Source organism: Pan paniscus, chromosome 5, assembly GCF_029289425.2.
Source record: "Pan paniscus chromosome 5, NHGRI_mPanPan1-v2.0_pri, whole genome shotgun sequence".
Classification (NCBI taxonomy): domain Eukaryota; kingdom Metazoa; phylum Chordata; class Mammalia; order Primates; family Hominidae; genus Pan; species Pan paniscus.
This window is the reverse complement of record NC_073254.2, coordinates 116,251,676-116,269,729: the sequence shown is the minus strand read 5'-3', so window position 1 is coordinate 116,269,729 and position 18,054 is coordinate 116,251,676. Positions and strand designations below refer to the sequence as shown.

Sequence of the window (18,054 nt, the reverse complement as noted above, 5' to 3'; positions counted from 1 at the left end):
ACTCTGATGATAGTTTCTTTTGCTGTGCAGAAGCTAAATAGGAGCGCTTTTACACTGTTGGTGGCAGTGTAAATTAGTTCAACCATTGTGGAAGACAATATGGCGATTCCTCAAGGATCTAGAACCAGAAATACCGTTTAACCCAGCAATGTCATTACTGGGTATATACCCAAAGGATTATAAATTATTCTACTCTAAAGACATATGCACATGTATGTTTATTGCAGCAGTATTAACAATAGCAAAGACTTGGAACAAACCCAAATGCCCATCAATGATAGACTGGGTAAAGAAAATGTGGCACATATACACCATGGAATACTATGCACCTACAAAAAAGAATGAGTTCATGTCCTTTGCAGGGACATGGATGAAACTTGAAATCATCATTCTCAACAAACTAACACATGCACAGAAAACCAAACACCGCATGTTCTCACTCATAAGTGGGAGTTGAACAATGAGAACACATGGACACAGGGAGGGGAACATCACACACTGGGGCCTGTTGGGGGGTGGAGGGCAAGGCGAGGGATAGCATTAGGAGAAATACCTAATCCATGCAGGGCTTTAAAACCTAGATGATGGGTTGATGAGTGCAGCAAACCACCATGGCACAAGTATACCTATGTAACAAACCTGCACGTTCTGCACATGTATCCCAGAACTTAAAGTACAATTTAAAAAAAGAAAAAATGTAATATTCTACAAAATAACTTGCTAGTACTCTTCTAAAGTATCAGTCATAAAAGACAAAGGACTGTGGAAATGTCTCAGAATGGAAGAAATTAAGGAGACATGACAACTAAATTCAATGTGTGAACTTGGATTAGATCCTGATCCCGATAAAGGCCATTTGTGGGGCAATTGGTAAAATTCAGGTTATGTCTATAGATTAGTTAATGATATTGTACGAAAGTTTTGTTTTTGATCTTTATACTATGTTAACATTTGACAAGATGTTAATAGTTAAGGAAACTTGGATGAGGGTTATAGCAGAACCCTGCAAAAATTTTTAATTTTTTTTTACAATTCTTAAGTTCTCATAAAATGGGAAGTTAAAACATTAAAAAATGTGGAAATGCAATTCTTAAAGACTGAATTAAGAAACTAGCACTATCTTGTGTCATTTTAGTTCTAAACTGACACATACACACATTCACACATACACACAGACATGCACACAGAAGAGCTATAGTTTGATTTTATGGTTACAGTTCATTTCTACACTAAAATGATCATTGCTATTTTGATCCTAGTAAGGATCAAAAGAGTACTTTTTCCTACTCATAAAGTAAGGAAAACAGTTATCTTCTTAATTTTTTTTCTTGCTTAGTCAGGCTATCTTTTTTTTTTAATTTTGTTTATTTCTTTACATATTTTGAGACAGAGTCTCACTCTGTTGCCCAGGATGGAGTGCAGTGGCACAATCTCGGCTCACTGCAAGCTCCAGCTCCTGGGTTCAAAGGATTCTCCTACCTCAGCCTCCCAAGTAGCTGGGATTACAGGCACCTTCCACCATGCCCAGCTAATTTTTCTATTTTTAGTAGAGATGGGGTCTCACCATGTTGGCCAGGCTGGTCTTGAACTCCTGACCTCAAATGATACACCCGACTCAGCCTCCCAAAGTGCTGGGACTATAGGCGTGAGCCACCGCACCCAGCCTGAGGTGATCTTTTAAAAATAGACATCCCAAAGTGTACTTAGCACAGAATATAAAACGTATATGTCTGTAGCATCCACATCTGTACTTGGTGAGCCTTCTCTCAGATTAATGGGATCCCAGCCACTCCCTCTCCCCTCCTTCTCTTCTTCCTGACATCTCCTCCTACCTTCTATGCCATGTTCTGCTACCCTTTTTTTGCTACTGCATTTCACATATATATATGCATTTGTTTCTCTTTTCTACCTTATTCTACCTTGTCTGTAGAATCACTTGTCTGTCCCTGGAATATCATTTGTTGCCTGTTTCCCTAACTTGTGAAATCACATTAATACTTAACTTTCTAGAATAAACTTTCTTTTAGCACCTACAGCTTGGGTCTACCTTTCTAGTACCTGCCCTGCTTCACTTGGCAAAAGTAATTCTAGGCCACAAGTTCTAGTTTGTCCTGTTTCACTATGCTCAACTATGCCATGTTGTAAAGGCATTTGAGCCTGGAGATGATTAGGTTGAGGGCAAGGAGAAATAAGTAAGATCAAAAACGTTGGCACTAGCATAATTTGGAACATAGACTTAAGGGACACCATTTGATGCAGTGTTCAGTCTGAGTGATCATTTGCAAACATGGTCATTTACTAAACTAAATACCATGTGTTGACAAATTTAATAAATGGCTAAATGGCCATACAAATATTTTCTTGTAATTCTAAACTCATATACTCTAAAATTAGAATTTTGGCTTGACATAATTTGGCTTTGAATAAATAAAATCCTGAGTTTTAGGTCTGCCTCTAGCTTTTGGGCATAATATTTAACATTTTGACAGAATCTGGCAATCCCAAATGGACACTGGACCTTAAAGAATAATCTATTTGGTCTCTTTTACCAGATTGTATATTCTAGGTATTTGTGTCCTTGCTGGTTTTTGGTAATTGGGCATATTTTCCTCCCGAATTATGGCAACCTATCTGTTGATAAAGGTATTCCAATTTTAAAAAAATCCTTTTTACAGTATAAGATAGAGTGAAAACAAAAGACAAGGAGGGCAAAACTCCATCATCCATTTGGAAAGGAGTTTCAGTTTCTCTCAAGCCAGTTCTATGCTCAGAAAAGGTTGTCGGACCACTTACAATATGAGTTATTACTATTGCCAGCTTACTTCAGATGTAATTCCCAAATCAGAATCTGTTCTGTGTGGAATTTTTTTTTCAGAGTACCTAACTACTGAGCGTAGACTATCAAAAATTTATATTCCTCCTGTTTGTAGGAAGCATCCAGTCATGTTCTAGGACTCTTCTCTGTGAGGAAAACCACCTTCTGGCCAGGCACGGTGGCTCATGCCTGTAATCCCAGCACTTTGGGAGGCCGAGGTGGGTGGATCACGAGGTCAGGAGATCGAGACCATCCTGCCTAACACAGTGAAACCCCGTTTCTACTAAAAATACAAAAAATTAGCCGGGCGTCTTGGTGGGTGCCTATAGTCCCAGCTACTCGGGAGGCTGAGGCAGGAGAATGGCGTGAACCCGGAAAGCAGAGCTTGTAGTGAGCCGAGATTGCACCACTACACTCCAGCCTGGGCAACAGGGCGAGACTCCGTCTTTAAAAAAAAAAAAAAAGAAAAGAAAACCATCTTCTATCTAGAATAGACAGAATAGAGCAGTAACTTGAAGATCTATGTTTTGTTTTGTTTTGTTTTGACAAACAAAGTGACAGAGTGACTTGATCTCTATCACTAAGGCTGGAGTGCAGTGGCACAATAATCACAGCTTAGTGCAACCTCGAACTCCTGGACTCAAGCGATCCTCCTGCCTAAGCCTTCTGAGTAGTTAGTACCGCAGGTACATGCCACCACGCTAGGCCTGAAGATCTATGTTTTTAACAACAACAACAAAAATGTTAAAAGACAATGATTTAATAGTGACTGGGGGAACTGAAGAAAAGATGTATTATAAAAATGTTTGTGTTCCTTTTAAAATAATAGCTGAGATATTGAGTGCTTGCGGTGTCAGATAATGTTCTAAATAATGTATGTGCATTAACTCATTTATCTTTACAATTTAGGAGAAAGTGTCATTATTCCTTCTTTTCATACAAGAAAATTAAGGTGAAGAAGGGTGAAATAACTTCCCCAAGGCCACACCACTGGAAGTGGAAGAGCTGTAGAATGTGAGCAGTCCAGCCTCAGAACCCAAACACTTAGAGCCACGATATCACATGGTTTCTCTCAGCCAAAGGGAGACATTGTCCACTGAAACACCTTGGAATAGGCCATGAGGGTGGATAAGATGTTATGATGCTAGTTTACATTTTGTAATGATTTAGAGTTTTAAAAAGATACATTTCGTGGCTTTGCACACACCCATACATCTGCCCATAATTATTCGGTGACTTTAAATCATGCAGCAGTATGAATCAAATCAAACTAACTCAATTCAAATCAACCAACCTAGTTTACATTTATCAGTTTGAATGTCAAGCTCCCTATATTCTGACCTTTTCATTTTTAAATCACTAATGCCTTATCTAACACTATTCTTCTTCATGAACATACAACTAAAATGAGCCATATTTATTCAATGTATGCTGTTCCCAAGACCTTGGTCTTGTTTCATTGGAAGGTCTATCCACATGTTCTGCTTGTTTAACTAAATTATTCTTTCAAGGACTGTCTCACAACTCATTTCTTCCAGGATATTGCTAATAACCTTACTTGCCTCTTGGCCTTTGAACACATCTGAAATATATTTTACATCTGAAATGTATTTTGCATCATAATGAATATGACCCTTGACTATAATCTTAAGGATGCTGAGAATTCACTGGGCAGAAAAGCTTTCTGAGCTCTGGGTGGTATGAGAGGTATCAAAGATGAGGAAACGTTATAGGGTAATAAAAGGGAGCAAAAAAGAGCTTAGAAAATGTAATAGAAGTCAAATGTTAAAGGACAGTATATGATCTGCTCCCAGATAAAGAATTCATCCTAAGAAATATGAGGAACCAATGAAAAATCCTAATAACTATGTGACTTTGGGGAAAAACTACTGGTTAATCAACACTCTAAGCTGAGTTCTCTCTGTATCACCTTTCCTCTGTGTTTTTTTTTTTTCCAGTGGTGGCAATGTTGAGTGTAGATTTTTGAGACTTTAAGAAGATATTGCTTTACTCCAGGTAAGAAATATTGAAGGCTCTATTGACTAAATGAAGCCATGCAGTGGATCAGAAGAAAAGTGACATATTTAAGAGAAATATCATAGTCAATTCAATGTGGGGAAAAGGAAAAAGAAGAATTAAGGATAATTCTAAGTTTTTGACTTAGGCAACATAACTTTTATGTTGAACTTTTTATATATGAACACTGACTGTCCCTTTTGATGCAATATTTGTAATGAGTGTATAATCTGGAAAATATATTTATGTAGTTTTAACATTTTAATTCAATATATATAGAATGCAGATTTGCATCGAAGTAAAAATGAATCTTCTCAAGTGAATAATTTTGAATGTAAGAATTATAAATAACCAGCACTAGCTAGTATACATTTAAATTGAATTCTTTTATTTTAAATATTCACATTACAGGAATTCATTAGGTCAGAATAGAACATCATTATTTACACATTCAAGGAATAACTCCAGTGCTAAATCAGCGAGGTACTTACACTGAATTTAGGAAATATGACTGAAGAGAGAGTTTCTTCTTACACATACAGGCTCAAATCCTTTATACATTTATTTCTGCCTTGGAATCTTAGTACATATTGCTGAAATCACTATTAATTGCTGAACAAAATTTCACAAAATTATAGCGATCACACCATATATTTATAAGCCTAGAAAGACATCCATGAGAAGGAATCCATGTTGTGACAGCATGTTTAAGGGAAGAAAATTTCAAATGACATCTCCAGTTTAATTTGTGGAAAACACGAGTTCTCCAAATAGCTGAATATACAGATTTTCTCTGGCATATTGCCTTTCATGGCTTATTAAAATATTTGCTTAGCTGCCTTAAAGTGTTATGTTATTTACAGTTTCAATCAATGAAGGGAACAATGTGGTAGCAAACTAAGTGCCTAGATCAATGTTAGCTGAATGTCACACACATACAATATCTTGGTTGGTAAAGTCGGCCTCTACAGTGCTAGGACTGACTACTCCTCATTTGAATTAATGCTTTGCTCCCAGGATGCAGCAGGACTCAGCTGCATGATTTTCACTTGGAATAATAGCTAGAGTCAATTTTTCTTATCATTATACTAACTTCACTGAAGCTGTTAAATTGAACTGGAAGGAACCAATCTTCTGTAAATAAATAAATAAATAAATGTATAAATAGGATTCCCATCTTTTTAATAACATAGCAATGAAATTACCTTCCAACAGTGTAAATGCTTACTGTCATGTTTTAAGTCACTAAGAGCTACATTCTAGCCTTAATATATTACCATGAATGATTAATTTCATGGGAGGAGAGATGATTGATCCACACATATTACCTGTTTGGGATTAAGCCCTTTCAAAAGCACAGGTATGTTTTCTGAATAAAAGAGAAAAGCTGAACAAAACAAAGCCTTCATTAAATGGAATAATTTTTGTTATTTTCAAAGACTGCTGCAAATTATCTGCATGTAAAGGCTCCTCTGCAGCCAACATTCATATTTTTATACAATTTTTATTACTTAAGTTAATAAGTAAAAGGGTAGGCCTACTTTTTCTTCCCCTAGTGATTACACTGGTTGACTGTCAAGACTGCCTAGACATTCTATGTTATTGCCCAATTTAGTGTTGTGCAGACCTGACCTCAGGTGACTGGCAGTAGTACTGATTTTGGCAGTGTATAAAAAGATATACCATTCTCAGTTATAGAAAAAGCTGCCAGAATATTATGTTCATAGAATGAAACTGGTTAAGATGATATTTTCACATCTTCATGCTTTGTACTATTAAGTTGTTATACAGTAAATTGTATCACTTGCCAACAAATAATTTGTTGTATTTATTGCCAACAATAACTCCAAAAATAAAGTTTTGGGAGAAAATTTACCACAATATGCTGCACAGTTAGAAAAAAGAAACGCAGCATTGTTTATTGGGTCATTAGCACTATGAATAACATTTTCACTTTACCAAATGTTGAAAAGGGACTTTTGAAAGGACGTGAATCATGCGTACGGATTGAGACACAGCCTGTGTGTGAGTGGCAGTGTAAATGTCCCCAAAGCTGCATGATTCATCAATTGCATGCAATTTTTCACCTAATATAAACATAACCTTAATATAGTCATATAATTTCTAACACATCTTATTTCAAACATGCATTAGCTACTAAAATAAGATTTAAAGAAAAGTTGATGTTTGATATAAAATAATCATGTTTTTTTCAAGTGTGGAAAAATACTCTACAAAAAAATAAGTAGAAAAATGATTTCTGATCAACGTGTGATTTTATCTATAAAAATCCAGATGACTAATTAGTGTGCTTAAAATAACCCTATTGGGTCTGCATCGCAATAATACATACACAGAAAGTTAATAGCAATAAACAACTATTAGCACAATGCAATTAAATTCTTATCAGAAATAACATGAACCTATAAACTGTACATTTGGCATTACGTTTCAGGGTATTTTTAAGAGTTTGATTAAATATGACAATACAATAGTGCAAAATTACATCACATTAATAAAACATACAATTACCATCCAAATAGTTTATGGATTACTGACCCTTACAATTCACATAATGGCTAGAATTGTCACATTTTGTTTCAGAATAATAGTTTTGACCTTCCTTGAATGTAAGTCATTTTATTCAAAGTTATACTTGAACTACATAAAAAAGATATTGGCATATGTGTGTCTATATGTGCATTCTTGAGGGAATGAGGCAAGAGAAATCATGTAAAGTCCTAACTCTTCATTTTCAGAACTTCATTGCAGTATTTTGCTTCAGCAACCTTTTAATCAGAGCTCCTGAAGCAATTACACATTAACTTCTTCCCCACCCCTTGTAGTGACATGGCCACATGGAAAGGAGCAGTAAGAAAAGAAGAAAACATCTGCACGAATATATGGCAGTTTGTGCACTGTGCCAGGCTAATTAAATTAGAATTTCTAACCAATTCATCAAGATTTATTAAGAGCTTCTCAGGTACTTCTAATGTACAGTCCATCACACTCCTTTTACAGATTAAAAATCTATGGCTCAGAAATGTTAGTGAATTATACAGCAGATTGTGAAAACTGGAACTTGGGCTTTGATCCTTAGTTTACTACTCCTCTTCTTGTTTCTTGTTGACACTTTTCTCCTTTTTGTCGCTTTGTGAACTTGAATCTAGGTACAGACTTGTTAGCTCTTTACTTTTTCCATTTAAAAATCTCTTCTCTACATTTGTATTGTCTTGGAATCAGAATAAGACATATTATTATAATGAAGATGTTTAACCTCAACAATTTCATTCAAGTAATTTTGACCAGTTGCATTTCTGCAAGCATACATTACTTCCTACCTTCATCTCATACATTATTTACCTTTTAGGGATTCTATAACAATGCCATTTTATATTGTCACAATTACTCCCTTAACCCCGATTAAGCTGAAAGTTCTTTTTTTTCCCTTCTAAGTAAAATCTTGTTCTCAAATATGATAGTCTTTGTTTTTTGATTAATTATTTTAAAATCACATATGAAATATTCAAGATAGATTATCTTTTATCTAAAAAGTAGACTACTTCCAGGTTTACGTAGACAATCAGATAATCTTCATTTGCTTAAGGACTCTTGAGGCAGAAAACCAGTAAGTGAAAAGCCTGATCTCATTACAGTCCCTGGAGACATGTATTCCACCCTAGATGAGCTCATATCCTCTGGCAATCTCACCTTGGACAAGGATGGCATCTTCAGGATTATCTCATTTAAGGAACTGAAGGTGGCTAATGAGGCCAATCTGAGACTGGAGATGTGATATTGTAACTCTGGCCCATATTTCTCACATAATGAGTGGTAGTCCTGGGTTGTTAATTTAGTCTTTGGATACTGCTTCTGCAGAGCCTGCCTTTCTATTTCCTGAACCCTCATTAATCAAAATGGAATGCAGCCACGTGTGGAAAGTTAGCATGTTAGCATAACTTTCTGTAGAATTGGCCCTTAAAATTTTTCAGATAAAATCTATATTTGTTTTCCACAATAAAATTCCAGCAAGCTATAACTTAACTTACTTTACTTACACAACTAATTCAAAATTGTTTGGTTTCCAGAGAACTCAGAAAAATAAATCAGTTTTTGAAGTTTTCTAATGTTACTGACATAACAGACATTTCTAATACTCTTTAAAGGAACACAATTAGAAACTACTTAAAAATACTATTTTGAATATCATTCTCTTTTTCATATAGAAAAATAGAAATTTTCCTTGAGCCTACTTTTTTATTCTAACACAGTACAGCTTTAAAATTGTACACTTGAACAACTGAGATTATTCACGTCAAAGCTATTTATTATGCAATTATGGTAGCCTTAATCACAGGCTGACTAACAATTATTTTATTTCTGAACCACTAGATAAATACTCCTGTTTATTGAAGTTATACCCTAACATATTAAAAGCAACTTTTAGCTTTTTTTTTTTTTTTTTTTTTTTTTGAGACGGAGTCTCGCTCTGTCGCCCAGGCTGGAGTGCAGTGGCGCGATCTCGGCTCACTGCAAGCTCCGCCTCCCGGGTTCATGCCATTCTCCTGCCTCAGCCTCCCGAGTAGCTGGGACTACAGGCGCCCGCTACCACGCCCGGCTAATTTTTTGTATTTTTAGTAGAGACGGGGTTTCACCGTGTTAGCCAGGATGGTCTCGATCTCCTGACCTCGTGATCCGCCCGCCTCGGCCTCCCAAAGTGCTGGGATTACAGGCGTGAGCCACCGCACCCGGCCACTTTTTTAAAAATTAGTTTAAAAGTAGATGGAGACTTCCTAACAAATCATTAACTAGTCCTGTGTCAAAACTAGTGGACCAGCTGAAGTGATGGATTAAGTCAAACTGTTAAATATTGCTAGGCCTTTTTCTTTACCAGAAAATGATCTCTGAGAATCTTCTTGCTATCCTATTCTGTGACATGTGCTATACCAACTGATAATAAGTTAAATTGACTACTAATTTACTGATGGCTCATAACAGGGAGAGAAAATTAGGACTGCTTGAGTTCCAATTATCTTAAGAAATGGTATATATATTTAGTAACGCAAACAGTATCTATTCACCACCACTGCCAGCTCCTCACACCCCTTCCGTAACTTAGTAATTATGGGAAACATGAATATATGCTTCCATGCTGTATTTATTTGTTTCCGTTTTGCTGAATGTTGTTCCTTCGGCTTGTATAAAATTTCAGTGATTCCTACAAACTGCCTGTTTAATGTCTTCAGAGTTTTTGAATTAAAATTGTGAAAATAGCACTGGATTCCTCACAATTATCTTTTATAAGAATAAAAGATAACACTTGAACACATATCTAGTCACCTGAATATAATTTCTCAGAAATATGCTACCTCTGCTTTACAGCTGCAAAATCTGAGGATAAGAGAAGTTGAGTAACTTGCACATAGCTAGTGAATGGCAGACCTTGGATTCAATTCTAAATCTGTAGTTGTCAAAAATTTGGATGCTACAATTCTTTGCCATATCTCAATTGCAAATTACCTATCAGGCAAGGAGACTTTGGAACCCAAGAATGTGGTCTCTTAAACACATACAATAGAAAAGCAGATCACAGAAGCATATATCCTAGTAATTGTCTAGACCAGTCTTTCCTGTTGCAAAATATAAACATGCAGTTAGAACCTAGAAAGCAAATTAGAGATTTTTTTCAAGATATATAATCTTTTATTTTCCTAATAGTTCCTCCAAGACAAGAACTGGTGATTTCTTGAGGTATGCCTGCATTAGTATTACCTGTGGAACATTTACACCTGTTAGACTTCTGGGCTCTTCCTCAAACTAAATAGATCAGCTCTCTGGAGGTGGGGTTTGGACATCTGCAATTTTAAAGCCTCTCCAGATGGTTCTAATGTGCATTCAGGTTCGCGAACTACTATAAGCAACTCGCAACTGGAAAAAGTGTCTGGAAACTATAAATAACCTGCCCCAAGTCACAAGACTGGTGAGTTCCACGCTCTTGTGTGAAATAATTAGGCATACAAAATGTCTTGGATTTTGAAGTAGAATACTTTACCGATATATTTAAGAAGATTCCAGGTGAACTAAAGAAAGGTAATACCTCATATTTAATAGAATACTACCCATCTAAACAGGTGGGATGCAAACCTCAAAACTAGCAGGACACCAGAACCATCTGGGGAGATTTTTAAAATAAGATTCCTGGTCCCATCTCACACCCAGAGATTCAGAAGCTGTGTATTATTAACAGTATTTCAAATGATTTTTATGTAGATGATCTAGGAAGTTTCAAAGGCATATGCATGTTTGAGAACTGCTAGTTTAGGACAGGATGGTTCACCAGTTATAGCAGAAACAGGATAATTTTGGAAATGTATTAAAAGCATGCTCTTTTTTTGGGTGACGGCGGGGGGGGCATGGATTATTTGAAGAAATTCTAATTTCATGGCTCAAAGCCCAGAAATCGGTATTGTTAACACTTCTGGTGATTCTAGGTCAGGTGACCTAGGAAGCATGCTTTGAGTAAAACTGACAGAAAGCAACTGGTGTTTGAGAGGTTATTTTTAAATAAAATATTTTTAAAGTTAATCAAATGCATGGACATATGTTAACTATGAGCTAAAAAATAACTGAATGTTCTAAATGAACTCAATCTAGCTTACTTAAAATTATGCTATTTTATTGTTAGCCTGGGATTGCCTTAGGCATTTCCAATGACTCCCTAAATTTTTTGCATCAATAAATATCTTTAGATTTTTGTAATAAGAGTTTGAATAGTACAAAAAACTCTAAAATATTTCAGAATAATGCCTAAAATATGATTGATTTTTCTGCAGGCAATTAAGGTGTCAGTGAGCAGTGAGTTCAAAAGTCATAGACAACTAAGGGGAGGGAGGAAATACAGGAGGAATGTCAGTTAATTGAGCACTTTCTATATTCCAAACTCTGGATTAGGTTCTTTCCACATGTTAGTTTAAATAATCAATCTCATACTTTAAATATCTACACAGAGAAATGAGAAGGAAATCTGTATGGAATATCCTAAAAAATTACTTTGAGATGGACACTGAAATTCCATTAGGAATTTCATGCATATATCAATTTCGATCTTAGATAAGAGTAATAGTGCTAGAAGAAAGCTTACAAACAAGGTCCAGAGAGGTTAAGTGGCTGTCTCAAAATTAGTTTGTTGAACTAATAACCTAGGGTAGCACTCACATTCCAGATTTAGCCGGCTATATCTTATTTAGATTCTATTAACTGTTTTATAAAATGCATATGAATATGGATATATTCAATATGAATTACTAAAGGGGAGAACACTTTGGATAGTAGTGAAGCATACCCATTTGCAAAATGCTACAAAATCTCTAGATGAGACATCCAGAAAAAAAAAAAATCACCTTAATTGACTGATTGCAATACAATGGAATGAAGTTAGGAGAGAGACTATATTTCTCTCCATGTGGTTTGGTAATAGATATCTGCCCTTCACAGTGCTCGCACTTTATACTCTCCTTAAATACTAATTTTCTTTCCTTTTAGAAACAGTTGATATGTTACTAATATTTGCATAGAATGTTAACGTGATCCAAATCCTTTCTAATCTTTCTTGAGATGTTACTTCTTTTGATACTTTACAATGTGGTAAGATAGAAAGGAGTTAAAATGCCTTCCTTTTGCATCCAGGTGACAAACTAATAAAATAAATATAAAATATCATCTCCAATTGGTACCAATAAACATTGTCACTACTCTTAAAAAATATTTTACAGGACCACTTATCACATTCATTTATTTATTCAACAAGTATTTGATATGACCCTCCTGTACATTAGGCACTGTGCTTATCCTTTAGATTCTGATGTTTGTTATATTTAACAGCTCGATTGTAATTGTTAAGAAGTTTCTCAAAATGAGATCAGAGTTCAAGGGAACTCAAAGATATGATCAAACACAGTCATAAGGTAAGGACCTGAAATTTGTGGTAACTTTAATTCACGCAAAAAAAAAATTCTAGGATATTACCTTAAGACTCATGGAATCCAGTTTAAAAATAGGCTGACAAAAAAATATCAGAGGCATAGTTTCCTATTCTTTTAATATTTAACCTCCAATTGGAGGTAAGAATTTAAAGCCTCCGCAAATAATTCCTAAATATTCTGTTGCTTTACACATCAAATGCTCTCAGCCTTCTAAGCCCCTCAAAATAAGAAACATTTCTGCACAATCTAAGATTATCAGGAGTTTTACAGTAAATATAACAATTTTAAGCATGTATTTGTTTCCCACTAAGATGATTTTTTTTTTAGTTTCTACTTCATATTGTCAGATATACAGCTGTCATAATATATATGACTGTCAGGCTCTCATGTCTTTCTTGTTCAGGGTGTAATACTCTGGATGTGGACAATTCAGTATATATTCTTATTAGTAAGGTCTATAATGATTAACATTTATTTATTCTTACTGATGTCTACAATAATTAATATTTAAATATTTAGAGTATTGAAGGCAATAGCTTTTCGATATTTTGAGATAAAACATTTTAAATGGTCTGTTCCCTTTTTTGTGTCCACAATTTAATTCCAGGCATAATTATTGGTTTGCATAATCAACAGCAAACCAATTTTGTTGAATCAATATATCTTTTTCATGAGTTTCTTACAAAGAATTGCAATCCACAGGATTTATTAAAGGAGTGGCTGTGAACCATACACTTTCTTGAAGGTTGTATTTCACTTAAATGTAGTGATAGCCCATTTCCTTCTGCTGAACTCAACTCCTAAAATATTTAAACCAGAACGAATGCTAACGAGTTTGATGTTTTAGTTATTGTATACCTTCAAAAGTCGAAGTTCTTCTACATGAGGTATACCATTCTATAGGCCCTAAAAATACCAATAAGACATTCACATTTGTAAAAATTGAGACATAATTCTATAATGTTAGGAATGCGATTGAAAAGAAAGTGGGATAAAGAAAGATAGGATCCTTAAATCCAAATCTTAACTATTGTCACTAGCTATGGGGTGTGTGTGTGTGTGTGTGTATGTGTGTGTGAATGTGTGTCTTGAATAAATATCTCTGGATCTAGTTAACTCATAAGTAGAAAGAAAAGCAATTATAATTTCTATATTATAGCAATTATAAACAACAAAATTATAATTCCTTCTAGCCCTAAAACTCACACATCAATGGACCCAGAGCTAAAGGGTTCCATTGAGTCATTTAATTCTTCCACTTCAAATTTAGGAAACAGTCTTCTGGGACTTAGTAATGGGGTTTCAAAGCACCCGCTAGATACTTAGTAGTACTGCCTCTGCTTGCGTCGTATTATCAGTGTGTGATTATAGTCATAGTCCAACAAAGAGCCTACATTTGTAGTCAACAATAGAGACACTGCCTTTAGGTCTTTCAGTTCTTTCAAATCATGAACATTCATTAGAGCCAAGGCAGGTTGAAATAATGTTGAATGCTTTTAATATTGAATGTTTTTCTGCCTTCAAAAAAAAACAGGTGGGCCAGACACAGTGGCTCATACCCATAATCCCAGCACTTTGGGAGGCTGAGGCAGGTGGATCATTTGAGGTCAGGAGTTCAAGACCAGCCTGGCCAACACAGTGAAACCCATCTCTACTAAAAATACAAAAACTAGCCAGGCATAATGGTACACGCCTGTAATCCTAGCTACTCGGGAGGCTGATACAGGAGAATCACTTGAACCTGGGAGGCCGAGGTTGCAGTGAGCTGAGACTGCACCACTGCACTCCGGCCTGGGCGACAGAGCAAGACTCCATCACAAAAATAATAATAATAAAAAAAAGCAGATGCTTTCTAAACTTGTTAGCAGTGTATCCTCTTTAGATCTCTATGCTTTTTATAGACCAAAAAATTTGACAAAGTAAATGTAAATGTATGAATTTGACTGTCTTACCAATTAATTAAATATGGATGGAGATCTTTACTTATTGAGGAGGACATCCACATAAAAATATTATTTCTTAATGCATTGTGGTTAGAAGAGATAATACAGAGAGAATAATATGTTGGGTCAAAAGAGTTGACAAAGTTTGCAGCTCAGAAACATGTCAAACAGCTAAGCAATTGTTTCCCCATTAAATCAGCATTGACCCATACAAACGTCATTCAGAGTAGCACATGCATATAAACAGTCTCAGGCTGAATTGAAAGGAAGCTTTTATATGTCTATCCACTTAATTGTAAGCTCATTTTAGGCAGTGATAGTACCTTGTTCATCTTATCTCTGTGGGTGTTAAGGCAGTGCCTGACACTGCATTCAATCTTGGCTTAAGAAATATACCTGAGAATCAAACAATCCTCTATTCATTACAGGAATATTCCTCTGCTCAAATCTTTCTGGTGCTGGGGTGAGCTTATTCTCTCACAAGATAGTCTGGATAGCTGGATCTATGCCCTTTTTACTGAATTCTTTTTGAATTTTGCTGATGTCAATTTGTAATAGGAATAAGTCACAAATAGACCCAAATGGATGTCCTCAGAACATTCTAATTTTTGGATGGATTATTGGCCTGAATGGAATAAAGGCACTAAAGATCATTTTGAGGAATGTTTTCCTTGAAGAATCCTTAATGGCCCATCTTTTTTCACCTACGATCTCTGCTTATATCCAGCTCTCCTCTAGCCTTATGGAGGAGAATGCTATAGGCAGCTGCAAGTTCAGGAATATACTCTTCAAAATTTTCATGTAATGGTAGGTTTATTTTGGTTCTATAAAGCCCTGAACATCATGGTCATATGTGCTATGTATGAATAATTACCAAAATGGGATATAAAAGCCATCTCCAATTAGTACTTCTAAAGTAGAACTGTCACTTCCTTGAAACAATCATTTTTCTGTGAATTCAATTGCATTTATTTATTCATCCAACAAATGTGCATTGAGATCTTACTCTGTGCTAACACTGTGTGTTTTCTATATATCCCCACTTTATTGTATTTAACATCTTATATTTAATACCTTGATGATAATTTTATTTAGGCTCTCTTAAATGATAGAACTCAAATCAAATGATAGGGCTCATCATTATGAGCCAAATCTTATATCCATATGGTAAAATAAGACCATTTTAAATATTAGGGCTTCAGAAAAAAATCTTAAATTGATACATAATTAAACATTGTTCATAAATGACACCATTTATAAATCTATAGGTATCATTTTTCTTTGTTATTTGAGGAAATTATTTGTTTTATTATGACAATGAGTGTCATCAGTAGCAGAAAGAACTGTCTTAGATTTTCTAAAGTATTATTGGGACTACTTCCCAGGTGCTGAAAATCACAACAAATTGGATATTTAAAAATACTTGAATAATTTAATTTAAGACCATGAGAATAAGTAGCTGCAAATCAGCTTAATGAAAATAAATGAGAAGTCTAATAGCTTCCTGAATAGAACAGTTCGGCTTCATATCTTTCTTATTCACTCCATGAATAATTTCACCTTCACAAATGTGATAAACAGGTAAAAATAATAGATCAAATAGAGACAGTTATACACTTCATTCAACTTCGGAGTCAAAGAGGTTAGAATTCAATCGCAACATGTTCTTCCTCTGTTATAGTATGCAAAGTTGGAACTAGATATTGTAATATTTAGTGAAAATTTTTCATACTTTAAGATGTGCATCTTCATTTCCCAAATAGATTAAACAGCTGATCAGTGTGGAAACAATAATCAAACCACAAGCTTACATTATGGACAACTACAAAAATGTGAAAAAAACAATGTTTACAAATGATAATGAAGAATAAATTACTCTCCAGTGCACATAATTAGGTATATACAGGATAATTTAAAACCGAATGGAATGATTGCTCATGCTGAGCTTTTAAAAATCTCCACCAAAATATACACGTTACCCTAGAGAGGGTGATAAAAATAAATTGTGACACAAAAGTAGTATGTTGCATCTCTTCTTATCCTCAATACTTGGATGATATCTCATCAAAATATTTATCAAGTGTGCAAGTGATGAAAAATTTTAATTCCAAAACCATTTCTCTAAATTACCAACAGACTTATATTCTTGATGCCTTTTCACATGATCGCAAGCCAAGCATGCATGTGATTCCCAAAATCGTGGAAGATTTACAGTGAAATCCTTCCTCCAGTTAAAGTAACTAAGGTATAACTTATTGTTTTTGTCGACTTCCTTCAGATACTTCGCTAGCTCACTGGGAGAGTTATAATCTTCCACATGAATGAATGAATCTGCTGGAATATAATTCTCATAGTTTTCCCTAGATGGTCCCAGAACAACAGGTACAGAGCCAGCCAGAAAAGCATTGTATAGCTTTTCAGTGATGTAATCCTTGTGGATTGAATTTTCAAAGGAAAGATAAAATTTACAAGTAGATATGGTAGGAATCAAATTTTTATCATTGACATATTCTCCAAATGCTTGCCCATAGGTATGGATTTCAATGCTTTTGCTTAGCTCATTGTAATACTTGACTCTGGCATGCTCAGGGTTCCAGTTACTCACAACCCAGCACACCAATTTCTCTTTGCTTGGCACTTCAAACACGAAGGGATTTGTGCTCACCGTCAAGAAGCCATAAGGCACTTGGATATCTGAATCACGGCGGTAAGTCAGAGTCAGGTTAAACAAGTGCTCAATGCCACTCTTTTGGGGAGTGTGAGTTGGTGATTCCAAATTCATCCAAATCCATTTCTGGAAGGGTGGCCTAGCTTGCTGAGGTAAATTTGTCAGATCCCAACTGATGTCTCGGTGATGGATCAGAACTGCGTGGGATTTGTTGTACAGTGAACGGTCCGTTGTGAGATGGCATCCTTGGATGTTGAACATTGCTTGGCAGGATGTAAGGTCAAAGGTCTGCCCAAATGGCCACACCCACACCAGAATAGTAGTTTCATTAAAATAATCAGTTTTGGTGGAAAAGAAGTTTTTCATTTTCAGCACAGAGCTGGCTGATTCCATTGGACTGAAGATCCAGCTGTTGGTAGGTTTGATGTAAATGAGAAGACATGCCATGAAACAGCCCAGGATAATGCAGACAATTAAAAATGGGCGAAGAATTCCTTTGGATGTTGATGTCATAATTTTTCCTACCAAATAGAGAAAGACAGAAGGGGAGGTGGGGGGGGGAATGAAGAGAAAATCATAAATATATTTGAGATATATTTAAAATCATAAATATGAGATAAACAAGTAGTA

At 35.3% G+C, this 18,054-nt stretch overlaps 1 protein-coding gene and 1 long non-coding RNA gene across 12 annotated transcripts in view; one reads left to right on the top strand and one right to left on the bottom strand.

The window, feature by feature from the left end:
• Positions 1-18,054, top strand: part of LOC112440110 (uncharacterized) — a 313,728-nt gene that overhangs the window by 292,283 nt on the left and 3,391 nt on the right. For 2 of the 9 annotated variants that reach the window (XR_008625720.1, XR_010112478.1), the window contains one exon: positions 4,774-4,831. The exons of the other annotated variants lie outside the window; for them this stretch is intronic. This is a non-coding gene — a long non-coding RNA (uncharacterized LOC112440110). The remainder of the gene's footprint in view (positions 1-4,773; positions 4,832-18,054) is intronic. 9 annotated transcript variants of the gene reach the window in all.
• Positions 8,745-18,054, bottom strand: part of FUT9 (fucosyltransferase 9) — a 197,997-nt gene continuing 188,687 nt past the window's right edge. For all 3 annotated transcript variants that reach the window (XM_008978101.4, XM_055113959.2, XM_003824375.5), the window contains one exon: positions 8,745-17,945. In XM_008978101.4, coding sequence (XP_008976349.1) covers positions 16,858-17,937 — 1,080 coding nt within the window. In that variant the 5' untranslated portion in view covers positions 17,938-17,945 and the 3' untranslated portion in view covers positions 8,745-16,857. The remainder of the gene's footprint in view (positions 17,946-18,054) is intronic.